Here is a 24,073-nt window from a genome sequence, read left to right as displayed (position 1 = left end):
AAACAGGCGCTGAACCAAAACACTGATAATCTCTTTTTTACTTTCACCTCTAATACCACACAAATCCCTTATTTGGACTTGATGATTATCAAAAACCCTGATGGAACTTTAGGCACTGATTTGTATCGGAAACCGACTGCCGGTGACTTGTCCTTAATGTTCCTTTAAGGACTGCGCAGGCGCAATCCTTGCCGACGGAAATCTCCGAACCTCGGCCGGCATCCAGGCTCATTCTTTAACATCCCCATGGATTGGAGGATGTTAAAAAAAAAGCCAGGAGGCCGAGCGAGCCATCCGAGCGAAGTGAGGCCGACTGGCCACTTTCCTCGAAATCCACGTCGCCCTGGATGCCGGCCGAGGTTCGGAAATTTCCGTCAGCAAGGATTGTGCCTGCGCAGTCCTTAAATGAACTTTCTCGTTAGCCGGAACCATATCGGCAGATCACCGGCAACACTTTGTTGCACGCTTTTGTCTGTTACTATTTATTAAAATTTATACTGCCTCTCCTCCTTGTTATTCTCAACAACACACTCATGACTCAAGTTTTCCAAATGTATTTTTTTTTAAATGGCATTATATCACCAACTGGAGAAAGTTGTTTTATATTAAAGAGATACATTTTCACTATTTCAGATCATTTTTTATTTATTTTTTTAAGAAAATTACAGTCCACATTTAAAGGGGCAGATCCACAAAAGTACGCCGGCGTATCTAGTGATACGCCGGCGTACTTTCAAATTTCCCGCGTCGTATCTTTGTTTGGAATCCTCAAAACAAGATACGACGACATCTGGGTTAGATCCGACAGGCGTACGCCTTCGGATCTTAGATGCAATTCTTCGGCGTCCACTGGGTGGCATTCCCGTCGTAATCCGCGTCGAGTATGCAAATTAGCTATTTCCGACGATCCACGAACGTACGAGTGGCCGTCGCATTCTTTTACGTCATTTCCGTTCGGCTTTTTTCGGCGTATAGTTAAAGCTGCTATTTGGTGGCGTACGGAATGTTAAGTATGGCCATCGTTCCCGCGTCGAATTTGATTTTTTTTTATTTCGTTTGCGTAAGTTGTCCGTGAATCGGGCTGGACGTAATTTACGTCCACGTCAAAGCAATGACGTCCTTGCGACGTCATTTAGCGCAATGAACGGCGGGAAATTTAGGGACGGCGCATGCGCAGTTCGTTCGGCGTGGGGACGCGCTTCATTTAAATGAAACACGCCCCCTACTCGCCGATTTGAATTACGCGCCGTTACGCCGCGAGAGATACACTACGCCGCCGTAACTTATGGCGCAAATTCTTTCTGGATTCAAAGCTTTTAAAAGTAAGTTACAGCGGCGTAGCGTATCTCACATACGCTGCGCCCATGCAAATGTACGTGAATCTGCCCCAAAGTTTTTATTGTAAGATATTTTTGTAATTGTTGATGAAAATGTTTCACTTACAAAGCTTCACAGCACACACCAGTAATAAAGACATCTGGAGTATACATGTATAATTATTGAAAGATCAGTTCACATAAAGTGCTGTTTAATTTTCTGGATTGGCAACAGACCCTTTATATATCTTAGGGTCTAGAGAGAAAAAAAAAATTGTTTCCAGTCTGCATATTATTACTATACCTGGTGCATTCTCTGTAATGTGAACTAATTGAAAAATACTTAAAGCGGGGGTTCACCCTTAGAGGGCACTTTTCCCCCTTAGATTCCTGCTCGTTATTACTAGGGGAATCGGCTATTTATTTTAAAATATGTGCAGTACTTACCCGTTTACGAGACGCATCCTCTCCGTCGCTTCCGGGTATGGGCTTCGGGAATGGGCGTTCCTTCTTGATTGACAGGTTTCCGAGAGGCTTCCGACGGTCGCATCCATCGCGTCACGATTTTCCGAAAGAAGCCGAACGTCGGTGCGCAGGCGCAGTATAGAGCCGCACCGACGTTCGGCTTCTTTCGGCTACGAGTGACGCGATGGATGCGACCGTCGGAAGCCTCTCGGAAGAATGTCAATCAAGAAGGAACGCCCGCTCCCGAAGACCCATACCCGGAAGCGACGGAAGAAGATGCATCTCGAAAACGGGTAAGTACGGATCATATTTTAATATAAATAGCCGATTCCCCTAGACCGAACGAGCAGGAAGCTAAGGGGAGATTTTTTTTTTTTTTTTTAAATGGGTGAACTCCCGCTTTAAAAATCAGTTGCATTAGCCCTGGTTCACACTGGTGCGGTATGACATGCGATTTGACATGTCAAATCGCAGGCATTTGACGGCAATTGCCGGCAACGGCACCATCCTAATTGGTGCGACGTTGCATCTGCAGTGCTGCACCGATTTCTAAAAGTAGTTTCTGTACTACTTTTTGCGCTTTTGGACCCCTAATTTACATTGACATCTGTGCAGAAACCTTATATATGAAATCGGGACTAACAAGCGTAAGTGAAATCGTGCGAGTTCAGCTGAACTCGCACAGCTTCATTACTGCAGCCCAGTGCGAACCAGGGCTTAATCCTATAAAACTGGAAGAGATTTACAAATTACAAGAGTAGTTATTGTAATAAATGTAAATTTTGCATGTACTTTTAAACTATGCTTATGTTAGGTTGATTGTCCTTGTGGAAATGTTTATATTTGTCTGGACAAATAGATTTTCTTTGTCTGTGTAAAGGCTTGCAAAGTGTCATACATACCCATGTGCACCCATGTACCCAATGACTTTATCTAAACGTCTGTTATCCTTTCTATTATACAGGCAACTGGGTTAGGTCAAATGAAACCAAATGTCTTGTTTTTGGGCTATAAGAAGAACTGGCAAACGTCTCACCCAAGTAACGTGGAAAGCTATGTGGCAATACTTCAGTATGTATGGTTGAACCTGTAATTTAGTGTTTATTGTGACATTTTAATATTTTGGAACAGTGGTAAATGCTAAATATGTATTACTGAGTTTAAACCTTAAGGCCCAGATTATCGTAGGAGTTATGCCGGCGTATCTCCAGATACGCCGTCGTAACTCTGAGTTTGAGGCGTCGTATCTATGCGCCTGATTCTTAGAATCAGTTACGCATAGATTTGTCTTAGATCCGACCGTCGTAAGTCTCTTACGCCGGCGTATCTAAGTTGCATATTTACGCTGGCCGCTAGGTGGTGCTTCCGTCGATTTACGCGTCGAATATGGTAATGAGCTAGATACGCCGATTCTCAAAACGTACGTGCGGCCGGCGCTTTTTTTTTACGTCGTTTACGTTACGTTTTTTGGGCGTAAAGTTACACCTGCTCTATGAGGCGTAGATGAGGCGTACCAATGTTAGGTATGGACGTCGAAACAGCGTCAAATTTTTCACGTTTAACGTTGTTTGCGTAAGTCGTACGTGAATGGGGCTAGACGTAAGTTACATTCACGTCGACTAGGCATTGAGCGGGCGCAATTTAATTTGAAAATTCGACGTGATACTGAGCATGCGCGCGCATGCGCTGTTCGAAAAAAGTGTCAATTACGCGGGGTCACGATTAATTTCCATAAAACACGCCCACCACTTCCACATTTGAATTAGGCGGGCTTACGCCGGCCCAGTTGCACTACGCCGGCGTAACTTAAAGCGCAAGTTCTTTGAGAATAGTGGATTTGCACAGAGCAAGCTGGATCCTCCTTTTCTCGGTTCCTCTTCTCTGATCCTGGCCCCTCCCTCCTGTTCAGTGCCTCCACAGCAAGCAGCTTGCTATTGGGGCACCCAAGCCCCTGTGTTCATTCAGACACATCGCCCCACCCCGCCCCCTCTCTCCCCTGATTGGCTAGCTGACTTTGATTGACAGCAGCGGCAGCCAATGGCGACGCTGCTGTGTCTCAGCCAATCAGGAGGGAGAACCTCAGATTGCAGAGACACTCCTGGACATCGCTGGACAGAAGTTGGGGCTCAGGTAAGTGTTAGGGGAGCTGAGGGGGGCTGCTGCACACAGAAGGCTGTTTATCCTAATGCATAGAATGCATTAGCCACTTCAGCCCTGGAAGATTTTATCCCCTTCCTGGCCAAAGCACTTTTTACAATTTGGCACTGCGTCGCTTTAACTGACAATTGCGCGGTCATGCAATGCTGTATCCAAACGAGATTTGCGTCCTTTTAGAATTTAGAAAAAAAATAAAAAACATTTTGCTGTAATAAATATCCCCCCCAAATCTTTTTTAAAACAAATTTCTTCATCAGTTTAGGCCAATATATATTCTTCTACATATTTTTGGTAAAAAAAAACGCAATATCCATATATTGTTTGGTTTGCACAAAAGTTATAGTGTCTGCAAACTATGGGAAAGCTTTATGGTATTTTTATGGCATTTTTTTATTTTTTTTACTAGTAATCTGAATTTTTGGGACCATTGACATTTATACAGCGATCATTGATTAGCCATTCAAACATGCAAATGAGGGAAATACGGCGATTCACGAACCTTCGTGCGCCCGACGTCCGGTGTAAAGTTATTCCCCATAAAGGAGGTGCAACCCAGCAGCAGACATGCAAAGGTCTGCACCAGGGAACACAAGCCGACGTATTTTACGTTGGACGTGTGTCTGGCTGGGCGTAGGTTACGTTCACGCCGTAAGCAGTGATCTGGCGTAGTTTAGGCAGTTGTTCCGACGTGGTTGTGAGCAGGCGCAGGGGGATGTGTCCACATCACGGCACATGCGCAGTTTGTGATACGTATCTGTCTGGCGCTCGGCCCATCATTTGCATGGGTCACGCCCACTTCCACCTACACCGGCCTGCGCCCTCGAAACCTACGCCACACTGACGCAGCGTTGGGAGCAATAGCTTGCTGAATGCAATGCTTGCCTCTCCGCGCTACGTTGGCGCGGCGTACGGCGTTTGCGCTACCGCGGCGTAATGTGCGCCCACACTCTGTGAATCTGGGCCATAGTTTGTGCCCCTGGAATGACTCTGAAGTATGGAGCATGGCAGGCAGTTTTATGTAATATTATGAATGAGATATATTATGAGTAACCCTGCTGTCTTCATATTGCAGTGATGCACTTGACTTTAACTATGGGTTGTGTCTGCTGAGGATGAAAGATGGTTTGAACATGTCTCGTGTCATGCAAGCTCACAGTAAGTGCCCAGACACTTCCTTTTTGTAACTCACATCTGGATACCCCGTGCTCAGGGGCGGACTGACCATTGAGGCACTCGGGCACTGCCCGAGGGCCCCATGCCACTAGGGGGCCCCATCAGGGTTTCCAGGCTCAGTAAAACTAGGGATAATATGTAAAAAACTGTGTTTTTTTTTTACATCTGTCCCTGATATGTCTGAAACCGACATGCTTTTGATATGAAAATCCTGAGATTTTAGCTGCCCCGCCTCTGCACTGCCTCCTGGCGTGGTGGCCATCTGTATGCCCAGGGGCCCCATAATCTTCTATTGCCCGGGGGCCCCATGAGTTGTCAGTCCGCCCCTGCCCGTGCTGTAATATTACTTTGGGGATATGTGTTGTGTTTTTATAAATCTTTCTACAAAAAATTCTATTGTTCTCTGCAGTCAATCCTGTGTTTCAACAAACGGAGGAACCTAAATTGAAAGAAGCGGAAAATGGATCTGGCTGTATGACACAAGGAACATGTGAGTCTGAGATATTTAAACTTGGGGGAATATCACAGATGGAGACACTCCTTTCATAAACTTTATGTACTCCAATGAAGACGTGTCAGGCCTCGTACACACGACCGTTTTCCTCGACAGAATCCATCAAGAAACTTGTTGGCGGAGCTTTTTTGCCGAGGAAAACGGTTGTGTGTATGTTTTTCGTCGAGAAAACTGTTGTGGAACTCGACGAGAAAAAAAGAGAACAAGTTCTCTTTTTCCTCGTCGGGAGTCTCAATTTCCTCGTCGTGTTCCTCGTCGGGCTGGTTCATGACGAGAAACACGTTCGTGTGTATGCTTAGAAACCTGCGCATGCTCAGAATAAAGTATGAGACGGGAGTGCACCTTCGGTAAAAGTAGCGTTTGTAATGGAGATAGCACATTCGTCACGCTGTAACAGACTGAAAAGCGCAAATCGTCTCTCACCAAACTTTTACTTAACACGCAGTAACATGAGATTAGCAAAAGCAGCCCCAAGGGTTGTGCCAGTTGAATCGAACTTCCCCTTTATAGTGCCATCGTACGTGTTGTACGTCACCGCGTTTGAGAACGACGAGATTTGGTCTTGACTGTGTGTACGCAAAGAAAGCTTGTCAAGATTCTCGACAAGCCTGACAAGGTACTCGTCGTGGAAAACGATGTTTAATTTACGACGAGTTCCTCGGTCGTGTGTACGAGGCCCTTATTCATTCCCTGCGTGTGGTGCTTTCAGTGGCCACTTTGAATTGCCAAGGAATGTTATGAGTGAAATATGGGGACTTCCATTTCTTATCCCTCCTTCTACAAGTACTAAGCTGCCTGTCTGTCATACAGATCCTCCTGCTTCAGATCAAATATTTAGATCAGCCTTTCTTAACCTTTTCAACACAGAAGAACTCTGGAAATAACTTTTCGGTATTGTGTAACCTCTGTTAAAAAGTACTATATCTAGGGTTGCCACCTGTCCGGGATTCACCCAGACAGTTCGGGTTTGGAATCGTGTCCGGGTTTCAGACTGCTTGAAACCTGGACACATTATTCAGACTGGACTATGGCTTCCCAGAAGGGTTGCCTAGCTGCAGTTGTCTAAGCTTAGAGTGTCTGTTACACTCTCTTTCATGCTGTCCAAAGCCAGCACTAACAATCCCCCCCCCCCACACACACACACATACAGATGGGAGAGGAGAGAGGGCTCGATCTGCACCTCTTCCTCCCAGCCCTACCACTCTGGGTCTGCCCACACTCCTTACAAAAGGAAAGTGTGGGCTGGAAATTTAAAGTTCAGCAGCCTCCAATACATCTGGATGAGAGGTGCTGCCTGCCATGGGGTGAGTGAGCTTACCATCCACCCCTGTCTGAGACTGAAGTCTCCCCTTTCTCCCCCCTGTATCTGAGTGAGTACACTTACATCAGAGTTCCCCTTTACACCAGAGACCACAGTGTTCCCCCTTACATCAGAGTCCTCTCCGTACATCAGAATTCTCAGTGTTCCCCCTTAAATCAGGGTTCCCAGAGCATCCCTTATGTTAGAGCCCCCAAAGTTCTCCCTTACATCAGAGTCTGCAGAGTCCTCCCTTAGGCCTCGTACACACGGCCGAGTTTCTCGGCAAAAACCAGCAAGAAACTTGCTGGAAGATATTTTTTTGCCGAGGAAACCGGTCGTGTGTACATTTTCGTCAAGGAAACTGTCGAGAAACTCGACGAGCCAAAAAGAAAGCACGTTCTCTATTTCCTTGACGGGAATGGAGAAAATTGGCGTGTCGAGGAACTCGAAGAGGAAAACGATGTGTTTTGCCCGTCGAGTTTCTCGGTCGTGTGTACGAGGCCTTACAGTGAAAGGGAACTCTGCGGATTCAGATGTAAAAGGGAAACTCTGTGGACTCTGATGTAAAGGGAGACTCTTGTGTTTAACTTCATATGATTAGAAATGTTATTTAATAGCAAAATATATGTATAGGTTATACTACAAAAAAAAAATTGCTGAGCGCCGCTAAAGTGTTGGGGTATGACTTAAAGAAAAGGTGGCAACCCTAACTATATCTTGTATATCATCTATATCTATTAAATCCTGTAATTCTCTAATGGGGATGAGCACCCCTATGGCTTTCACATCCTAGCAACAAGGCAGGAAGTGGTGATTGCCAAATGGTAGTTTTTGGCCAGGCTTTCAGGGGAACCCGAATGGCTTACTACAGGAATGACACACAAAATTAATGAACATTTTACAAATCTATGCCCTGACCACTTATTACCTCTGCAGTGCTTCCCCACTGCTTCTTTGTCTGTTATGCGTATTGCTCAAAACCCTGGAGCCCCATGAATTGGATAAGATTTTCATGAGGGTGCACTGGGGGGCATTCTCAGCAAAGCTTTTGCCAGTGTCCAATCATCTTAAGGCAGCCTGCATTTGATCCTGGTCTATGAATTCAAGTCCTATGTCCTCTGCTGTACAATTAGGATATCATTTTTTGGTTTTAAGGGTTTAAGATCACTTTAATGATTTTGATTGTTCCCAATTTTAAACCAATATCCTGCTTTCTATTACACTATAGTTCCTTCAATATAAGGTTTGCAATGCTAGCATCTTCACTTCTAAATGACTGCCCTTATCACAACAAAACTATCCTCTTTTACTGCTCAAGGGCCACATGAAATCCAGTATGGTCCCCAGGGCCGCTGTTAGGAATCATGGGGCCCCGTACAGCCTACCTGACGGGCCCCCCCCCCCCCACACACACACCTGACGGTATTCTAAACAATATTTTCACAAAAAAATACATTATTAATGGACACAAATGCCACGTCAATTCCCCCTCCTAGTACAAATCTCCCCTGCCTGCACAATTCCCCCAATCCCTCCTATTAGCCCCGAATTCCCTTATTGGCTCCTGGTACACAATCACACGCATCTCCCCTTCCAGCACAAATCTTCTTTCTTCAATCCCTCTCCTAGAACACATTCCCACAAACCCCTCCTCCTAGCACAACCCCCTATCGGGGGAAGGGGAAGAAGCTCAGCGGGGCTGGCCAGGTTCATTATCCCTCCATGTCTCTCACCCAGCAGCTGAAAGCCGACGGGAGTGACAGGGGGAGAAACCTTGGTGAAAGACACGGAGAGCATTGTTCTCCACCAACCCTCCTGCTGTCTGGGCCCCGATGTGTGCCGAGGCCCCCTACAGGAGGGCTGGTGGTCCCCCCCTATCAGCGGCCCTGATGGTCCCATACAAAGCTGATAAGCGTCTAGGTTACTGAATGTAAAATGCTGATGTGTATAATTCTTTATTTGCAGTGGATCCCGAGGCTGTAACTGCTGAACAACAGGCAAGCACCATCTTCCAACTCAACCAAGGAAAGAAGACAATTGATGTATATTGGTTATTTGATGATGGAGGTTAGTGACACTTATCGCTTCCAGCATGTTACCTCCAAAGTCATTGACACTGCAATATTCTCTTTCTTCCTCCCCTTCCTGATCCCTTTTACATAGGTTTATATGCTAAGCAGAGTTATATATACAAGTATATGAAATGAACTTGAGAAGTGTTGAAGTGACACTAAAGGTTCCATTTTTCGTTTTTAAATAACAAACATGTTATACTTACCTCCACTGTGCAGTTTGTTTTGCACAGAGTGGCCCCGATACATCTGTTCTGGGGTCCTACGGAGGCTCTCGCGGCTCCTCCCTGCATTAGATAACCCCCTCCAGGAAGCTCTCTCCCAAGGTGGTTACCTCGCAGGCACGCTCCTTTATCATACACTCGGCATTCATAGACGCCGAGTGTATGACTCGGCCCCGCCCCCCAGCGCCCGTGTCATTGGATTTGATTGACAGCAGCGGGAGCCAATGGCTGCGCTGCTATCAATCTATCCAATCAAAGCTGGTACTCCAAGGAGAGAAGGACGGTGGGGGCACGCCCACGGAAATTCAGGGCTCAGGTAAGTAAAACGGGGGGGGGCAGGACATTGCAAGGTGTTTTTTCACCTTAATGCATAGGTTGCATTAAGGTAAAAAAACACGTAGGTTTACAACCCCTTTAAGACGACCATATATGAATCGAAATGCGGCCAGTTCAGCAGGGACTGGCCAAATTTTGACTCATGTATGGGCAGGCTGGTTGCACATACCCTGTCAGGTTTTTCCCGATTGATCAGTGCCGCTATAGCCAGCAGAGCTGATCAGTGTATTCTGACAGCAGGGAAGTCTACCCACCATCAGAATACAATAACTCAGCGGAAATTATTCCCCAATCCACATCTAGTGTATGGATGGGGGAATCGGATCATCTTTTTTTTTAACTGAATAAATGGGCTGCCTTAGATTATGACTGTACATCTAAACAAAATGAACATTCCCCAGCACATTCTTCAGCTAATCGGCACAAAAAAACGAAACTACTTCAACATCTTTTCAAGGCACCACAGTAAAGTACGGTCTCTGAGTTTTACTTGCCCTAAATTTTCTTAAAAGTCTGGTGATTTCTGAAATATATCGCCATGTTGGCAAAATGCATTGGAGTTAATGGTGTTTTTCTAAGGGTGAAATGATTCTAGAGCAGGCATGTCCGAAGTCCGGCCCGGGGGCCAATTGTGGCCCCCCTGCTGATTTAACCTCCCTGGCGGTATGATTCTTTCAGAAAAAAGGTGCTGAAAGCGGTACCATTATTTGCAAGGAAATTTGGTGATTTGTACTGTAGGCCTGTAATTTTTAGGAATAACTCACTTAAATCTGACCAAACAAGAGTCTAGTAGGCATACCGGGTATGACATTTTTTTAAAAACAAAATTATAAATTATAATATAATAAATAATTATAAATAATTATAACAAATAATAATATAATTCTAAGAAAAATTATTCAATAATGTAATCAACTCAAAATCACTGAAATTTGCTCAGTTGCAGAATTGTCGCTGTCATTACTTTTATTTTTTTATGACGAATTTCCCCACAAATCGCTATCGCACAATTCTGCAAGTGATTATAATTTATTATCGCTGTTTTCCAGCTGCTCTAAAACCATTTTTGACATAAAGGGACACTTTTGGTTGCTATGGACAATCTACAGTTTGCAGGCAGAAAGAAAAGTTTTTATTATATAAAAGTACACGTAGGACACTGGGCAGACCACTAGGGACAAGGGGGGGGGGGGGTGTATTTTTTACATACAGTAGGTAATCTATAAGATTACAGTATACTGTATGTAATGTGTTTGTTTACGTTTTTGAATTTGGCGCCGTTCTCCGCTCCCGTGCGTCGTAACGTCGCAGGGAACGGAGATCGGCGGCACAGGAGGACACTGTGTGAATCGAGCGAGGTCCCGCTCGCTCACACAGCGCGATGGCATCGCTGGATCCAGGGACAAGGTAAGTAAACACTCCCTGTGGATCCAGCGAGGCGAGCCTGAGTCTGACTTGGGGTTACCGATCGCAGCATGAAAATCTAACCCCGAGTCAGACTCGGCAATACTGCCAGGGGGGTTAATATGGCCCCCCTGGGGATTTGGATATATATATAGCCATTGCAGCCTCACGTGCCCTGGGGCCACAAAAGATATATGCCGTATTTATCGGCGCTGCCTCGGAGGGGACAGGATGTGCGCCGTCAGATTACATAAAGAGAATCTCCTGTTTACTCGGCGGCATCTGTAATAGGAAGTCCCGTGTCATGGGATGCCATTGGATGACTGTTCTGTTTATCATAGGAGGCGGGACTTTGTATTAAATATGCCACAGAGTAAACAAGAAATTCTCCTGTTTGTAATCTGATGGCACTTGTCCCTCCCCCTCGCTATCCCCTCCGAGGCTGCAGATGGGCATCGATCAGGCTGCATTCAGGGCACATGTGAGGCTGCACTGATTGCAGTGGTGAGGCTGCATTGATTGCAGTGGTGAGGCTGCATTGATTGCAGTGGTGAGGCTGCATTGATTGCAATGGTAAGCCTGTGCGTGTTATACGCTGATAAATACGGTATATCCAAATAACACGCCCAAGCTCATCCTTAGTCCTGAGCAGCGCTGGGGAATTTGTTGGGGCCACAAAAGAAATATATACAGTATATCCAAATAACATGCTGGAGCTCATCTCTCCACCACACACAGCTACAAAGGCAAGAGAATTCTTGTTGGACAGTATATTGGTGCTCGGACGAACACACTTAGATCAAATTTTAATGATTCAAAGAATGTCAGGCAAAATAGTCGGCCCTCGAGCATGTTCACTTCATCAAATCTGGCCCTCTTTGAAAAAAGTTTGGACACCCCTGTTCTAGAGGAATAGAAGTTCCTTTTAAAATACAATTCTAGACACTCATTAGCCGGTAAAAAAGAATACATAGGGGGTTATTTACGAAAGACAAATCCACTTTGCACTACAAGTGCAAACTACAATTGCAAAGTGCACTTGAAATTGCACTTAGATGTGCAAACGCTGTAAATCTGAGGGGTAGATCTGAAATGAGGGGAAGCTCTGCTGATTTTATCAACCAATCATGTGCAAGCTAAAATGCTTTTTTTATTCTCCTTGTATGTCCCACTCGGATCTACAGCCACTGCACGTCCAAGTGCACTTCCAGTGCAATTTCAAGTGCACTTTGCACTTGTAGTTTACACTTGTAGTGCAAAGTGGATTTGCCTTTAGTAAATAACCGCCATAGTGACAGTGCAAAGATAGCAGATATTCAAATATAAAAAAAGAATAATAAATTACCCTAAACACAACCACCACCTGCCGCCAACCCCGAACCCCCCTCAAAAAATAACAGCTAAGAAAATTGTACATGTCTTTTAGAAGCAAAGTTTGCCAATAAAGGTTTGGGAACTTTATGGCAAAATCAATTCAGCCAAAATCATCCCACTTATTCCTAATGACCACCCATGTTGTAGCATGACGAGGGAGACTCCAAAAAAGAACGGAGATCTTGTCACTGCAATCCACATAATATACGCAGGACTTCCTTAACTGAAAGCATTTTTTAAAGTAATGTTGGAGGACAAAGTAAAATATATTTCTATATAAATATATTTTAGCAAATAAAATAATATTACTCTACAGTTCTTATTGATCAGCATCAGCTTTCAGTAACATTCAGAAAAGACAATTACTGAAGTCACATGACAGTTTCATTTATTTGGCAGGTCTAACTCTGCTTATCCCGTACCTACTGAGCCGCAAGAAACGATGGGCAAATGTGAAAATTCGAGTATTTGTGGGGGGACAGATCAATAGACTGGATGAAGAGCGCAAAGCGTAAGATATTTTTTTATGTAATATTATTATTGTTGGGGTAACACCACATTTAATATAAACACCATGGTGAACAGAATATGTACTGTATATAGAGGTTATAACTGTATTATATTGTCCTAACCTATGATCTTTTGTATTACAGGATGATTGCTCTCCTCAGTCAATTCAGAATTATATTCCATGAAGTGCATGTTCTGCCAGATATCAACCAAAAGCCTCGGCCTGAGCAGTAAGAACAGTATATATATATATATATATATATATATTTTTTCAGGGTCAGTGATAAGCTTAGAAGGAGCACTGTGTTCTCCCCTCCCCCTAGGATTTAGGTCATATGTCACTAAAAACATCCAGAGAACAATCTACAGTCCCTTGATACATAATTTAAATAAATCTGCAGTTATATTTTTCCTTGCCAAGTAATTAATACTTAAAGTGATTTCCTTTCAATTTGGTTATTTGTGGCAAAAACATATTGCAAATTTATTATCATTTTATTGTGTTTTTTGTCCCTTTTTGATCCTTATTACACCAATATAAGCATCTGTTTTTTCATAAATATTAAAAAGACAACTTAAAGCGGGGGTTCACCCTAAAAACTATTTTCTAACATCACATTGACATGACCCTCGACAATGACAGTATGTCGTTTTTTTTGCTTTACATACCTTTGTACAGCTATTTTCTTCCCTGGCTTCCGGGTAGTGGGCGTTCCTATCCAGCAGGTGATTGACGTGATGACAAACACTAGCTCCCCCGTCACATAAGGAGCGTCACAAGTTGCCGAAAGAAGCCAAGCGGCGGTGCGCAGGCGCCGTATAGCGCTGACTCGTCGTTCGGCTTCTTTCGGCAACTCGTGACGCTCCTTATGCACCGGGGGGAGCTAGTGTTTGTCATCACTTCAATCACCTGCTGGATAGGAACGCCCACTCCCGTGGGTGAACCCCCGCTTTATCACCTTCCCGCCCAGCCTATAGCAGATTGACAGCTGGGCGGGACTTTCCTACCTCTGAATGGACGTCATATGAGGTCCTCTCAGAAGGCACCGCTCGCGCGGCCGTCGGACAGCGCGATCTGTCACCGACTGATCACTATACCGGCCTGTTGCCAGTGTCATGTAATCGCTGTGACCAACCATGCCTTTCATGCCATCCATTGTATACAATTGTGTTGATAGCTCTGATTGGTTACAGTGATCACATGGTACAAACATAGCCAATCACAAGACAAGACACTGAATAAATCAATTTAATTTCGTAAAAATAGTTGCTTTGTACCAATGAAATTCATTGGTATAAGGCAGCAATCATAATGTGTAAAAAAAAAATATATATATATATCCTGATTAATTCTCCAGAGTAGTACAGTGTTACTATGGTAACACTTGCTCTGGTCATAGTGTGGTGAAAAAAAAATAAAAGTTATAAAAAAATAAAAATTGCTATCACTTTTTTTTTTTTTACATACTGTCAGCAGTCAATGTCCCTGATCACCGCCACACCAGTTATATGATAACGCTGTACTTCTCTAGTCACAGTGAACAATTTTTTTTTTATTTCCAAAAAATTGTGACAAAAAAATTACAACTTCAGATAACTCGCCATGCCTCTTACTAAATTCCTTGTACTGCCTACTTTAAAAAAATAGGTAATTTGGGAGATATTTGTACTGTCCTGGGGTTTTTGGACCTCATGAACTGGGTACATCAGGATTGATCGATTTTCAGATATATATCCCATAGTTTGTGGACTCTATCACTTTCCTACAGACTAAATAATAAACACTGATTTGGGTTATTTTCACCAAAGAAATGTAGCAAAAAATAGTTTGTTTAACAAAAAAATGTCAAACTCAGTGCTGATTAAATACCAAAAGAAAGCTCACTTTGTGAAAAAATAAATGGTCTGTTATCTAGCTATTATAGTGTCACTGCTGTGTGACAACACGACTCCTACTTAGAGAGCTGCTAATGCAATGTTGTCACAAATACAGGAAGTTAAAGGGGTGGTTCCCCTAAAAATAAACTTTTAACATTGCATTTCCCACATTAATGACAATTAGAATCGGCTGGTTTTATTAAAAAAAAACGTCCGAACGTACCGTTTGCTATATGCGTTCTCACCGCCACTTCCGGGTACAATGGTGGGGATGGGCGTTCCTAATTGATGGACAGGCATCGCGTCACGAGATGCCGAAAAAAGCCGAACGTCGGTGCGCATGCGCCGTATAGAGCCGCACCGACGTTCGGCTTTTTTCGGCATCTCGTGACGCGATATATGCGTCGGTCGGATGCCTGTCCATCAATTAGGAACACCCATCCCCACCATCGTACCCGGAAGTGGCGGTGAGAACGCATATAGCAAACGGTACGTACGGACGTTTTTTTTTACTAAAACCAGCCGATTCTAATTGTCATTAATGTGGGAAATGCAATGTTTAAAGTTTATTTTTAGGGGAACCTCCACTTTAATATATTAGCTATAACGGTCAGGATCAACAGGATCGAAAAAAAAAAGGAATGAAAACAAATATATAAGCTGGATCAAATGCTATTTAAATTACAATGTTGGGGCATTTTTAAACTTAGGGTTCAGATCCATTTATAAAATTGAGGAGTTCCCACTCTCAGGACTGCTGAGAAGGAGGAGCTGACACCTACAGCCGTGGTGATCTTTACTAGAAGGCCAAATAGGCCGGAGGTGAGGAAGATTCTGAAGAGGAACAGCCATCTAGATTAAGAAATGCAGCCATAGTACTCAGAGGGCTCACAGGTGTTATTCTTTATGTTCTAGAGCAGTGATGGCGAACCTTGGCACCCCAGATGTTTTGGAACTACATTTCCCATGATGCTCATGCACGCTGCAGTGTAGTTGAGCATCATGGGAAATGTAGTTCCAAAACATCTGGGGTGCCAAGGTTCTCCATCACTGTTCTAGAGCATGGGGGGGGGCAAAGAATGCAATAATTCCACCTTACATTAATGTTCTTTTCTTATTGATAGTGTGAAGCGTTTTGAAGATCTCATTGCTCCTTACATGCTGAATGATGGTTTTAAAGAAGAACTTCTAGTAAATGAGATGAAGCGTGATTGCCCCTGGAAGATATCAGATGAAGAATTCAAAAAGAACAGAGCAAAGGTCTGAATGAGAAAAAAACATATTTGTTTTGTATAATGACTGTCTGGGTTCACACTTGTGCGATGATAGACATCACATGCAATGTCTGTGCGATGCGATTTCAGCCATACAAACTGTTTGGCTGAAATTGCATTGTATTCGCACCAAAATGGTGCAGGACCCTTTTTTTGGTCCGTTCTGGAATCAGATTGCATGGGTGTTCACTCCTAGGCGATCCGATTCCTGCACCATTTGACAGTTCGCACTGCAATCTGCAAAACGATCTGTCATTAACTTTACATTGACACCCCCAGCGGTTTGCAGATGGCAGTGTGAACTGCCTACGAATCATATGCGATGTGGCAACCCACATAGGATTCGCAGTGGTTCCTGCATCGCATATATGTGAACCGGGACTTAAAGTGGATCTGAACTTCAATAAATAGATAAAGATTTTAATATGGAAATTATGTGTAAGCAATACCTTGAAAAAATGTATCCTTTATTTGGTATTTTACCTAAAAAGACAGAGCCATTCCTGGTATGTGAGAGTGCTTAGCGTCTCATAGCTCTATATCTGCAATGTGAGATCTAAGGCCCCATGCACACGAGACGCTATTACAAACGCCTCTAATCTCAGCTTTTCAAAGGCAAAAACCGGCATTTAAAACGCCCGTTTTTGCCGCGAATTGCGCAGCGTTTTGCCGCGATTTGCGGCGTTTTACCGCGATTTGCGGCTGTCAGCGTTTATCCCCAAAACACTGTAGACCCTCCCCAAGCTCAGAATCAAACTATTTGTGCCGTGTTTTGCCGCGTTTAGCGGCGTTTTGCCGCAATTTGCGTCTAAAACGCAAAAGCTGAAAGCTTCTGAACCCAAAATTTTGGGTTTGGAAAAACGGCCCTAAACCCAACTGCTTTGAAACGCCAAAAAAACGTGATCGTGTGCATGGACACATAGGATAACATTAAATGTGTTCAGGGGCAGTTGAAACAAATGCCCAAATGCCTCTGAACTCGAGTTTAGCAGCGTCTCGTGTGCATGGGGCCTTAGGCACTCAGAAGATTTAATGGTGGGTGGCACTAGTGTGCTGCTCACTGTTCTCCTTGCTAGAGGCTCTGACATGAGGAATCAAAGCTCTTCCTCAAACAAGATGGCACCTTCACACAGAGACACTGTGCAAGACATGGTATGGTAAGTCAGTACTGGGGTTAGGATCCTGTGCAGGAAGACAGGCAATACTGGTGGCTATTGCTTTGCACTCTGCCTTCCTTTTTGGGCACAGTTTCCACTGTTCAGATATAGACTAGAATGACTCCTGGCTAGTAAAATAATAAAATGCCACTGACGAATTCGTAATTTGTCTGTCTAAAGGCCCATACACACGATCGGATTTTCCAACAACAAAGGTCCAACGGATGTGTTTTATCGGACAATCCGACCGTCTGTATGCTCCATCGGACAATTGTTGTCAGAATTTCCGACAACAAAGGTTGGATGTGCATGCTCTCAAATTGTCAGAAAAAACATGTGTTCCAATCGTGTGTACACAAATCCATCGGACTAAAATCCAAAGTACAAACATGCATGCTCTGAACCAATGATAAACATCAGCCAACAATAGCAGAAGTTGCCCAAAGGGTGGCGGTAAAGAGCTGAAAAGCCACGTGATTTGGTGAATGTTGGCTGAAAATGTTCTGCCGTGTGTATGCATACCGAGTTCATGGCCACACCCCTTCACACAAAAATCCACGGGAAAGTCTGATGGAAGTCCAAGCGTGTGTACGAGGCTTTAGGCAAACTTAGCCAGCCCTTAGGTATTCCACGTCAAGATGCATTGTGTACTTTAGGAAAAAGCATACAGTACATATGTAAACCTAACATTTCATATGCTGCTGCTTCTTCTGCCTCAGCTCTTATGCAGCTAAGAACAAAGGGAAGATGATCACTTAAAAAAAAGGGAACAAAAAGGTATTTATAATGTTTTTTTATAGCTATCTGTGGCGGCTGGTGCGCCATTTTTTTTAGGGGCGCGGCAAACAAACCACTCGGGCCCCCCCCCCCAGTCCATCAGTCAAACCCCGCCTCGAACCCACCCTTTTTTTAAGCCAATTGGAGCCTCTGGCTCTTATGTGCTTGGATTTAGGGGGCTGCGCCCCTAATGGAGCGGCTGCCACTGATAGCTATATACAAATGTTTTGTCTTTCATTTATATTTTAAACTGAATGGGCTGTTTTAGAAGGTGAGGGTTTACAATCACTTTAACCACTTCCCGACCTCCTCATGTACATATACGTCAGCAGAATGGCACGGACAGGCACATGTACGTACCTGTACGTCCTCTGCTAGACGTGGGTGGGGGGTCCGATCGGGACCCCCCCCCGGTACATGCGGAGGTCGGGTCCGCTTGGGGAGCGATCCGGGACGACGGCGCGGCTATTTGTTTTTAGCCGCTCCGTCGCGATCGCTCCCCGGAGCTGAAGAACGGGGAGAGCCGTGTGTAAACACGGCTTCCCCGTGCTTCACTGTGGCGCTGCATCGATCGAGTGATCCCCTTTATAGGGAAGACCCGATCGATGATGTCATTCCTACAGCCACACCCCCCTACACTAGTAAACACACACAAAGTGAACCCTAACTCCTTCAGCGCCCCCTGTGGTTAACTCCCAAACTGCAACTGTCATTTTCACAATAAAGAATGCAATTTAAATGCATTTTTTGCTGTGAAAATGACAATGGTCCCAAAAATGTGTCAAAATTGTCCGAAGTGTCCGCCATAATGTCGCAGTCACGAAAAAAATCGCTGATCGCCGCCATTAGTAGTAAATAAAAAAAAAAAAAAAAAAAAATGCAAAAAAACTATCCCCTATTTTGTAAACGCTATAAATTTTGCGCAGACCAACCGATAAACAATTATTGCGATTTTTTTTACCAAAAATAGGTAGAAGAATACGTATCGGCCTAAACTGAGGAAAAAAATAAAATTATATATGTTTTTGGGGGATATTTATTATAGCAAAAAGTAAAAAATATTGCATTTTTTTCAAAATTGTCGCTCTATTTTTGTTTATAGCGCAAAAAATAAAAACCGCAGAGGTGATCAAATACCACCAAAAGAAAGCTCTATTTGTGGGGAAAAAAGGACGCCAATTTTGTTTGGGAGCCACGTCGCACGACCGCGCAATTGTCTGTTAAAGCGACGCAGTCCCGAACTGTAAAAACCCCTTGGGTCTTTAGGCAGCAATATGGTCCGGGGCTTAAGTGGTTAATGATCACCATGTCTCCAGAATGTATCTGTTTTCATGTATGGTTTACTGATACGCATTTCAGACACATACCCATACACAGTGGTATAAGCCCTGATAATGAGTTACATTCTCTTTTTCTTTCTGTATAGTCTTTGAGACAAGTCAGACTGAATGAAGTATTGTTGGATTATTCTCGAGATGCTGCTCTTATTGTCATGTGAGTATAATAGACCTCTAATAGGACACCCAAGTACTTGAGAAGAACAATGTGCACCTAGCAGAAAGTATGTTTGTAATGCATTGAGTTTTTTTGTTTTCTTGGGGTAACTTATGAAACCAGATGTATAAATGGAATGTTAAGGCCCCTTTCACACTGGGGCGGTGGGTGCGTCGGCGGTAAACCGCCGTTATTTTTAGTGGCTCTTTACCATCAATTTTGCGGCACTATCAGGGCGCTTTTACCCCCGCTAGTGGCCCAGAAAGGGTTAAAACCACCGCAAAGCGTCACAGCAGTGGCGCTTTGCCGGCGGTATAGCCGTGGTGCCCATTCATTTCAATGGGCAGTAGCGGTGGAGGAGCAGTATACACACCGCTCCAAAGATGCTGCTAGCAGGACTTTTTTTGTCGTCCTGCTAGCGCACCACTCCAGTGTGAAAGCCCTCGGGTTTTCACACTGGAGAGACAGAAATAGCTCTTTCAGGGCTCTTATATTTTTAGCGTTATAGCCAGGGGTGCATTTAGGTTTTGTGCCGCCCTAGGCCTGGTAAAACTTGTGCACCCCTACTTTATATATGATGCACCCCTTCCTTTTTAAGACCCGCCCTGTCATTTTCATGGGAGGACAGAGGGACAGGATGGGATGAAAACAGGGTGGGATGAGGACAGGATTGGATGAGCACAGGGGGACAGGATAGGATGAGCACAGGGGGACAGGATGGGATGAGGACAAGGGGGACAGGATGGGATGAGGACAGGGGGGACAGGATGGGATGAGCACAGGGGGGACAGGATTGGATGAGCACAGGGGGACAGAGTGGGATGAGGACAGAGTGGGATGAGCACAGAGTGGGATGAGCACAGAGGGACAGGATGGGATGGGGACAGGAGGACAGGATGGGATGAGGACAGGATGGAATGAGGACAGGGGGACAGGATGGGATGAGGACAGGGGGACAGGATGGGATGAGGACAGGGGGACAGAATGGGATGAGCACATGGGGACAGGATGGGATGAGCACAGGGGGACAGGATGGGATGAGCACAGGGGGACAGGATGGGATTTTGCCGCCCCCCGCAAAGTGCCGCCCTAGGCCTGGGCCTTGTCGGCCTAGGCCATAATACATCACTGGTTATAGCGCCTGCAAAGCGCCTCTGTGTGAAAGGGGTCTAAGAAAAAATCAAACATGAAAGTTATTTGTCATGATTGCCTGGTCTACAGGAGGAAAATGTCTGAAAACAGTCATAGACTGGAAGAAAAACATTTCTTTCTTAGTCCTTGCTATGAAGAGTTGCCAAGCCAACATGCCATTATGTAAAGACAAGGGTGACATTTTATATTATTTCTGCAAGAGTGTAGAATTGAAAGTGGCAGTTATAGTAAATATTAGTATGATGAAGGTATGACTTTGCCAGACCTTCATTTAGCAATAAAGTGCAGGGGCATCTACATGGAAAGATGTGTGGAAGCTCAGGCCCCAGAAACTTGTGCATTCCAATTTCTATGCTGGCTTAACCTTGTTGATGGACAACCTATATCAAAAGGGTGCTAGCCCCTGCTCCTTTACACTTGCATTGCACATTATATATGTAAACCTCGGTGTATACATCTCTCATCAAAGGAGACGCATCTTGGGCAGCTTATGGTCCCAGAATAAGGCAAGTAAGCAGCAACAGGATATCTGGAATCACAGAGCAGGCAATGAACAATAAAGGCCGGTTTTCACTGCTGCAATGTCAAACATCGCATGTGATTTGCACCGCACTGCTGTGCAAATCGCATGCAATGTCTGTGCGATGCGAATTCAGCCATACACCTTGTATGGCTGAATTTGCATCATATTCGGACCAAACTCGCATAGGACCCTTTTTTTGGTCCGCACCAGAATCGGATCTGATTTCTGTCCGAATTGACAGTTCGCACTGCAATATGCAAACCAATCTGGGGGTGTCATTAACTTTATATTGACACTCCCAGCGGTTCACATAGGGCAGTGCGACTTGCCTCCGTGTTGTATGCAGTGTGAAAACCTGCACTGAATTTGCAGGGTTCTCGCATTGCATCGGTATGAACCGAGCCTAAACCATAATCAGAGCAGAAGGCAAAGGTAAAAGCTTAAAACAACCAGGGGTGGTCACCAGTGGTGGCTGGTGAGATTTTTCGAGGAGAGAAGAACGGCAGACAACTACACCCCGCCGCGCACACGGTCTGGCACTTACCACATCTAGACATTGGGCAGCAGACATCGGGCAGTGGTTCCTGTGTCCCTTTCCTCCATCATGGCGGCTGTGTGTCTCCTCCCCTCCTTCCTCCTAGGCGTCCAATAGGATCACCTATCCTTTCAGCCAATTGGCTTGGCCGGGAGGAGGATCAGTGTTAGAATATTGAATAATGATTCGCTATTGTAACACACCTGGGTGGGCTATGAGTGCATTCTCTGCACCCAGAGTCCACCCTATTTTGAAGCCTATTAGAGTCTAGGCTCTAATCATTGTTCCAAAAAACACCCTCGCCATTGTCATTCATGCACCCGGCTTCCTGCAAGGGGACGGACGCATTGATGGGGGGGTGGCAAGAATAGGGGGGGCGGTGCCCCTGTGCCCTTAATGGACGGGCCGCCCCTGTTGGCCATACTGCGATCGCAGACCTGGTCAGATAGGAACACATCTGCTGGAACATGAGACAATTTTCCACTAAAGGTAAATCTTGATAACTTACTAATGCCTCGTTTCCACTGAGCGGATCGGTTCGGTACGGTTCGGTTCGGTATGCTATTTTGGGTGTTTCCATTATGAAAGTGTGCCATAAAACCGAACTGTACCGGACCATTCTGGGTCCTGCTTTAGATGTGGGGCCATAGAAAATGGAACGGTTCCATTAGGGCGGAGATGCAATACATTCCACTGATTGGTGGACGTGCAAGGCATTTTTTCTAAATCCTGAATGGTCCCGACGGTCCGATTTGCAGTGGAAACGCTCACGAGAATAGACCGTTCCGTTCTAAACTGTTCCAAATCTACTGACCCGAACCGTTCCGTTCAGTGGAAACAAGGCATTAAGCAACTGCATTGGTCCTTTATGATTCTGGGTGCACTTGTAGTTTAAAATCGCATTTTCAGGTGGCTGGTAATGGATCTTTGTGTAAATGTACATGCATAGATGTTCCTATGAGAGATAGTGACATTCGTTTTCTAGTCTGTATTATTCACAGGTATTTATTTTTTCTCTTTTTCAGAACAATGCCCATTGCCAGGAAGGGGAAAACTCCCAGTTCACTCCACATGGCCTGGTTGGAAACACTGTCCCAAGACCTAAGACCACCCGTCCTAATGGTCAGAGGAAACCAGAAAAATGTTCTTACTATGTACTGTCAGTAACATGCGAACCAATACCATGGATTCCAGAAGAGCAAGAAAAAATGGATAAAGATGCCGAAATATAAACATTCCATCCTCTAAATGTAAAATATGTAACAGTCTTCAAAATGAACACCGATACAGAGACATTGTAATAGAAAAAAAGACACCCACTTATGTATTGTATTCTATAGGTCTGAACACTGGATACACCTTTAGGTATCCTTTCTAGTATAAAGCGTTGTGTACTGTTTTGTTATTATTATTATTGGTTGGCTTTATATTGGTCAATTCTTATAAAGGTTGGCTCATTATACAGTTGTGCGCTGTCTGATACAAGGTAAGGCTAAACAATTCTGTTTTCTCTCAGTCATCATAACTTCTATTACACAATTGTTATAAATATGTATATAAAATAAGGTGCAGCAATGATATAAACAAAAAATAAATAAATGAAAAATGTGAACGACAAACAACTGTGACATAGAAGTTCCAATCTAGGAATATGAAAGTCCATAAACTGTGATTCACATCAAAATAAAGTGGATAGAAGAAAAGTCCATAGATTGTGATTTGCATCAAAATAAAGTGAGTAGAAAGGAAATCTTTATTTTTTTTGTTATAAATATGTGAAAAAAGTAGAACCTGTGAAATGTCCCGACACTTATGTGAATAAATATAGGCAGGGGGCCAGATTCAAGAAGCAATTGCGCCTGTGTAACCATAGGTTACACAGCGCAATTGCTTACTTGCTCCGGCGTAGCGAATGCTCCTGATTCAGGAACATCGCTACGCCGACTGCAGCCTTAAATCTGCGTGGCATAAGGCTCTTAGGCTGCATTCTAGCGATGACCGCTAGGGGGCGCTCCCATTGTGATCTGTGTATAGTATGCAAATTGCATACTAACACCGATTCACAACGTTGCGCGAGCCCTGCGTACGCAAATTACGTAGTTTGCGTACGTCGGGTTTCACGTAAGGTTACACATCCTAATAGCAGGCGCAGCCAATGTTATAGGATACCCACGTTCCCGCGTTGCGATATTTAAAATCTACGTCGTTTGCGTAAGTGAATCGTGAATGGTGCTGGACGCCATTCACGTTCACTTTGAAGCAAATGACGTCCTTGCGACGTCATTTGCCGCAATGCACGTCGGGAAAGTTTCCCGACGGAGCATGCGCTCTACGCTCGGCGCGCCCTCGCAATTTACGGAGCTACTGCTCCGTGAATCGAGGGCAGCGCAAAATATTTGCGGGGGCGCAGGGCAAAATCGTTGCCCTGTGCCTCTGCA

At 44.5% G+C, this 24,073-nt stretch overlaps 1 protein-coding gene across 1 annotated transcript in view; it reads left to right on the top strand.

The window, feature by feature from the left end:
- Window positions 1–23,385, top strand: part of SLC12A3 (solute carrier family 12 member 3) — a 73,956-nt gene extending 50,571 nt beyond the window's left edge. Inside the window, exons 19-27 of the mRNA XM_040329171.1 lie at window positions 2,746–2,852; window positions 5,011–5,093; window positions 5,521–5,601; window positions 8,891–8,992; window positions 12,735–12,846; window positions 12,989–13,075; window positions 15,848–15,983; window positions 19,358–19,425; window positions 22,661–23,385. Coding sequence (XP_040185105.1) covers window positions 2,746–2,852; window positions 5,011–5,093; window positions 5,521–5,601; window positions 8,891–8,992; window positions 12,735–12,846; window positions 12,989–13,075; window positions 15,848–15,983; window positions 19,358–19,425; window positions 22,661–22,802 — 918 coding nt within the window. The 3' untranslated portion in view covers window positions 22,803–23,385. The remainder of the gene's footprint in view (window positions 1–2,745; window positions 2,853–5,010; window positions 5,094–5,520; window positions 5,602–8,890; window positions 8,993–12,734; window positions 12,847–12,988; window positions 13,076–15,847; window positions 15,984–19,357; window positions 19,426–22,660) is intronic.
- The last annotated feature ends 688 nt before the right edge of the window (window positions 23,386–24,073 follow it).

The sequence above is a fragment of the Rana temporaria genome, chromosome 11 (assembly GCF_905171775.1).
Source record: "Rana temporaria chromosome 11, aRanTem1.1, whole genome shotgun sequence".
In the NCBI taxonomy this organism is placed as follows: domain Eukaryota; kingdom Metazoa; phylum Chordata; class Amphibia; order Anura; family Ranidae; genus Rana; species Rana temporaria.
This window is presented reverse-complemented; position numbering and strand designations above follow the sequence as displayed.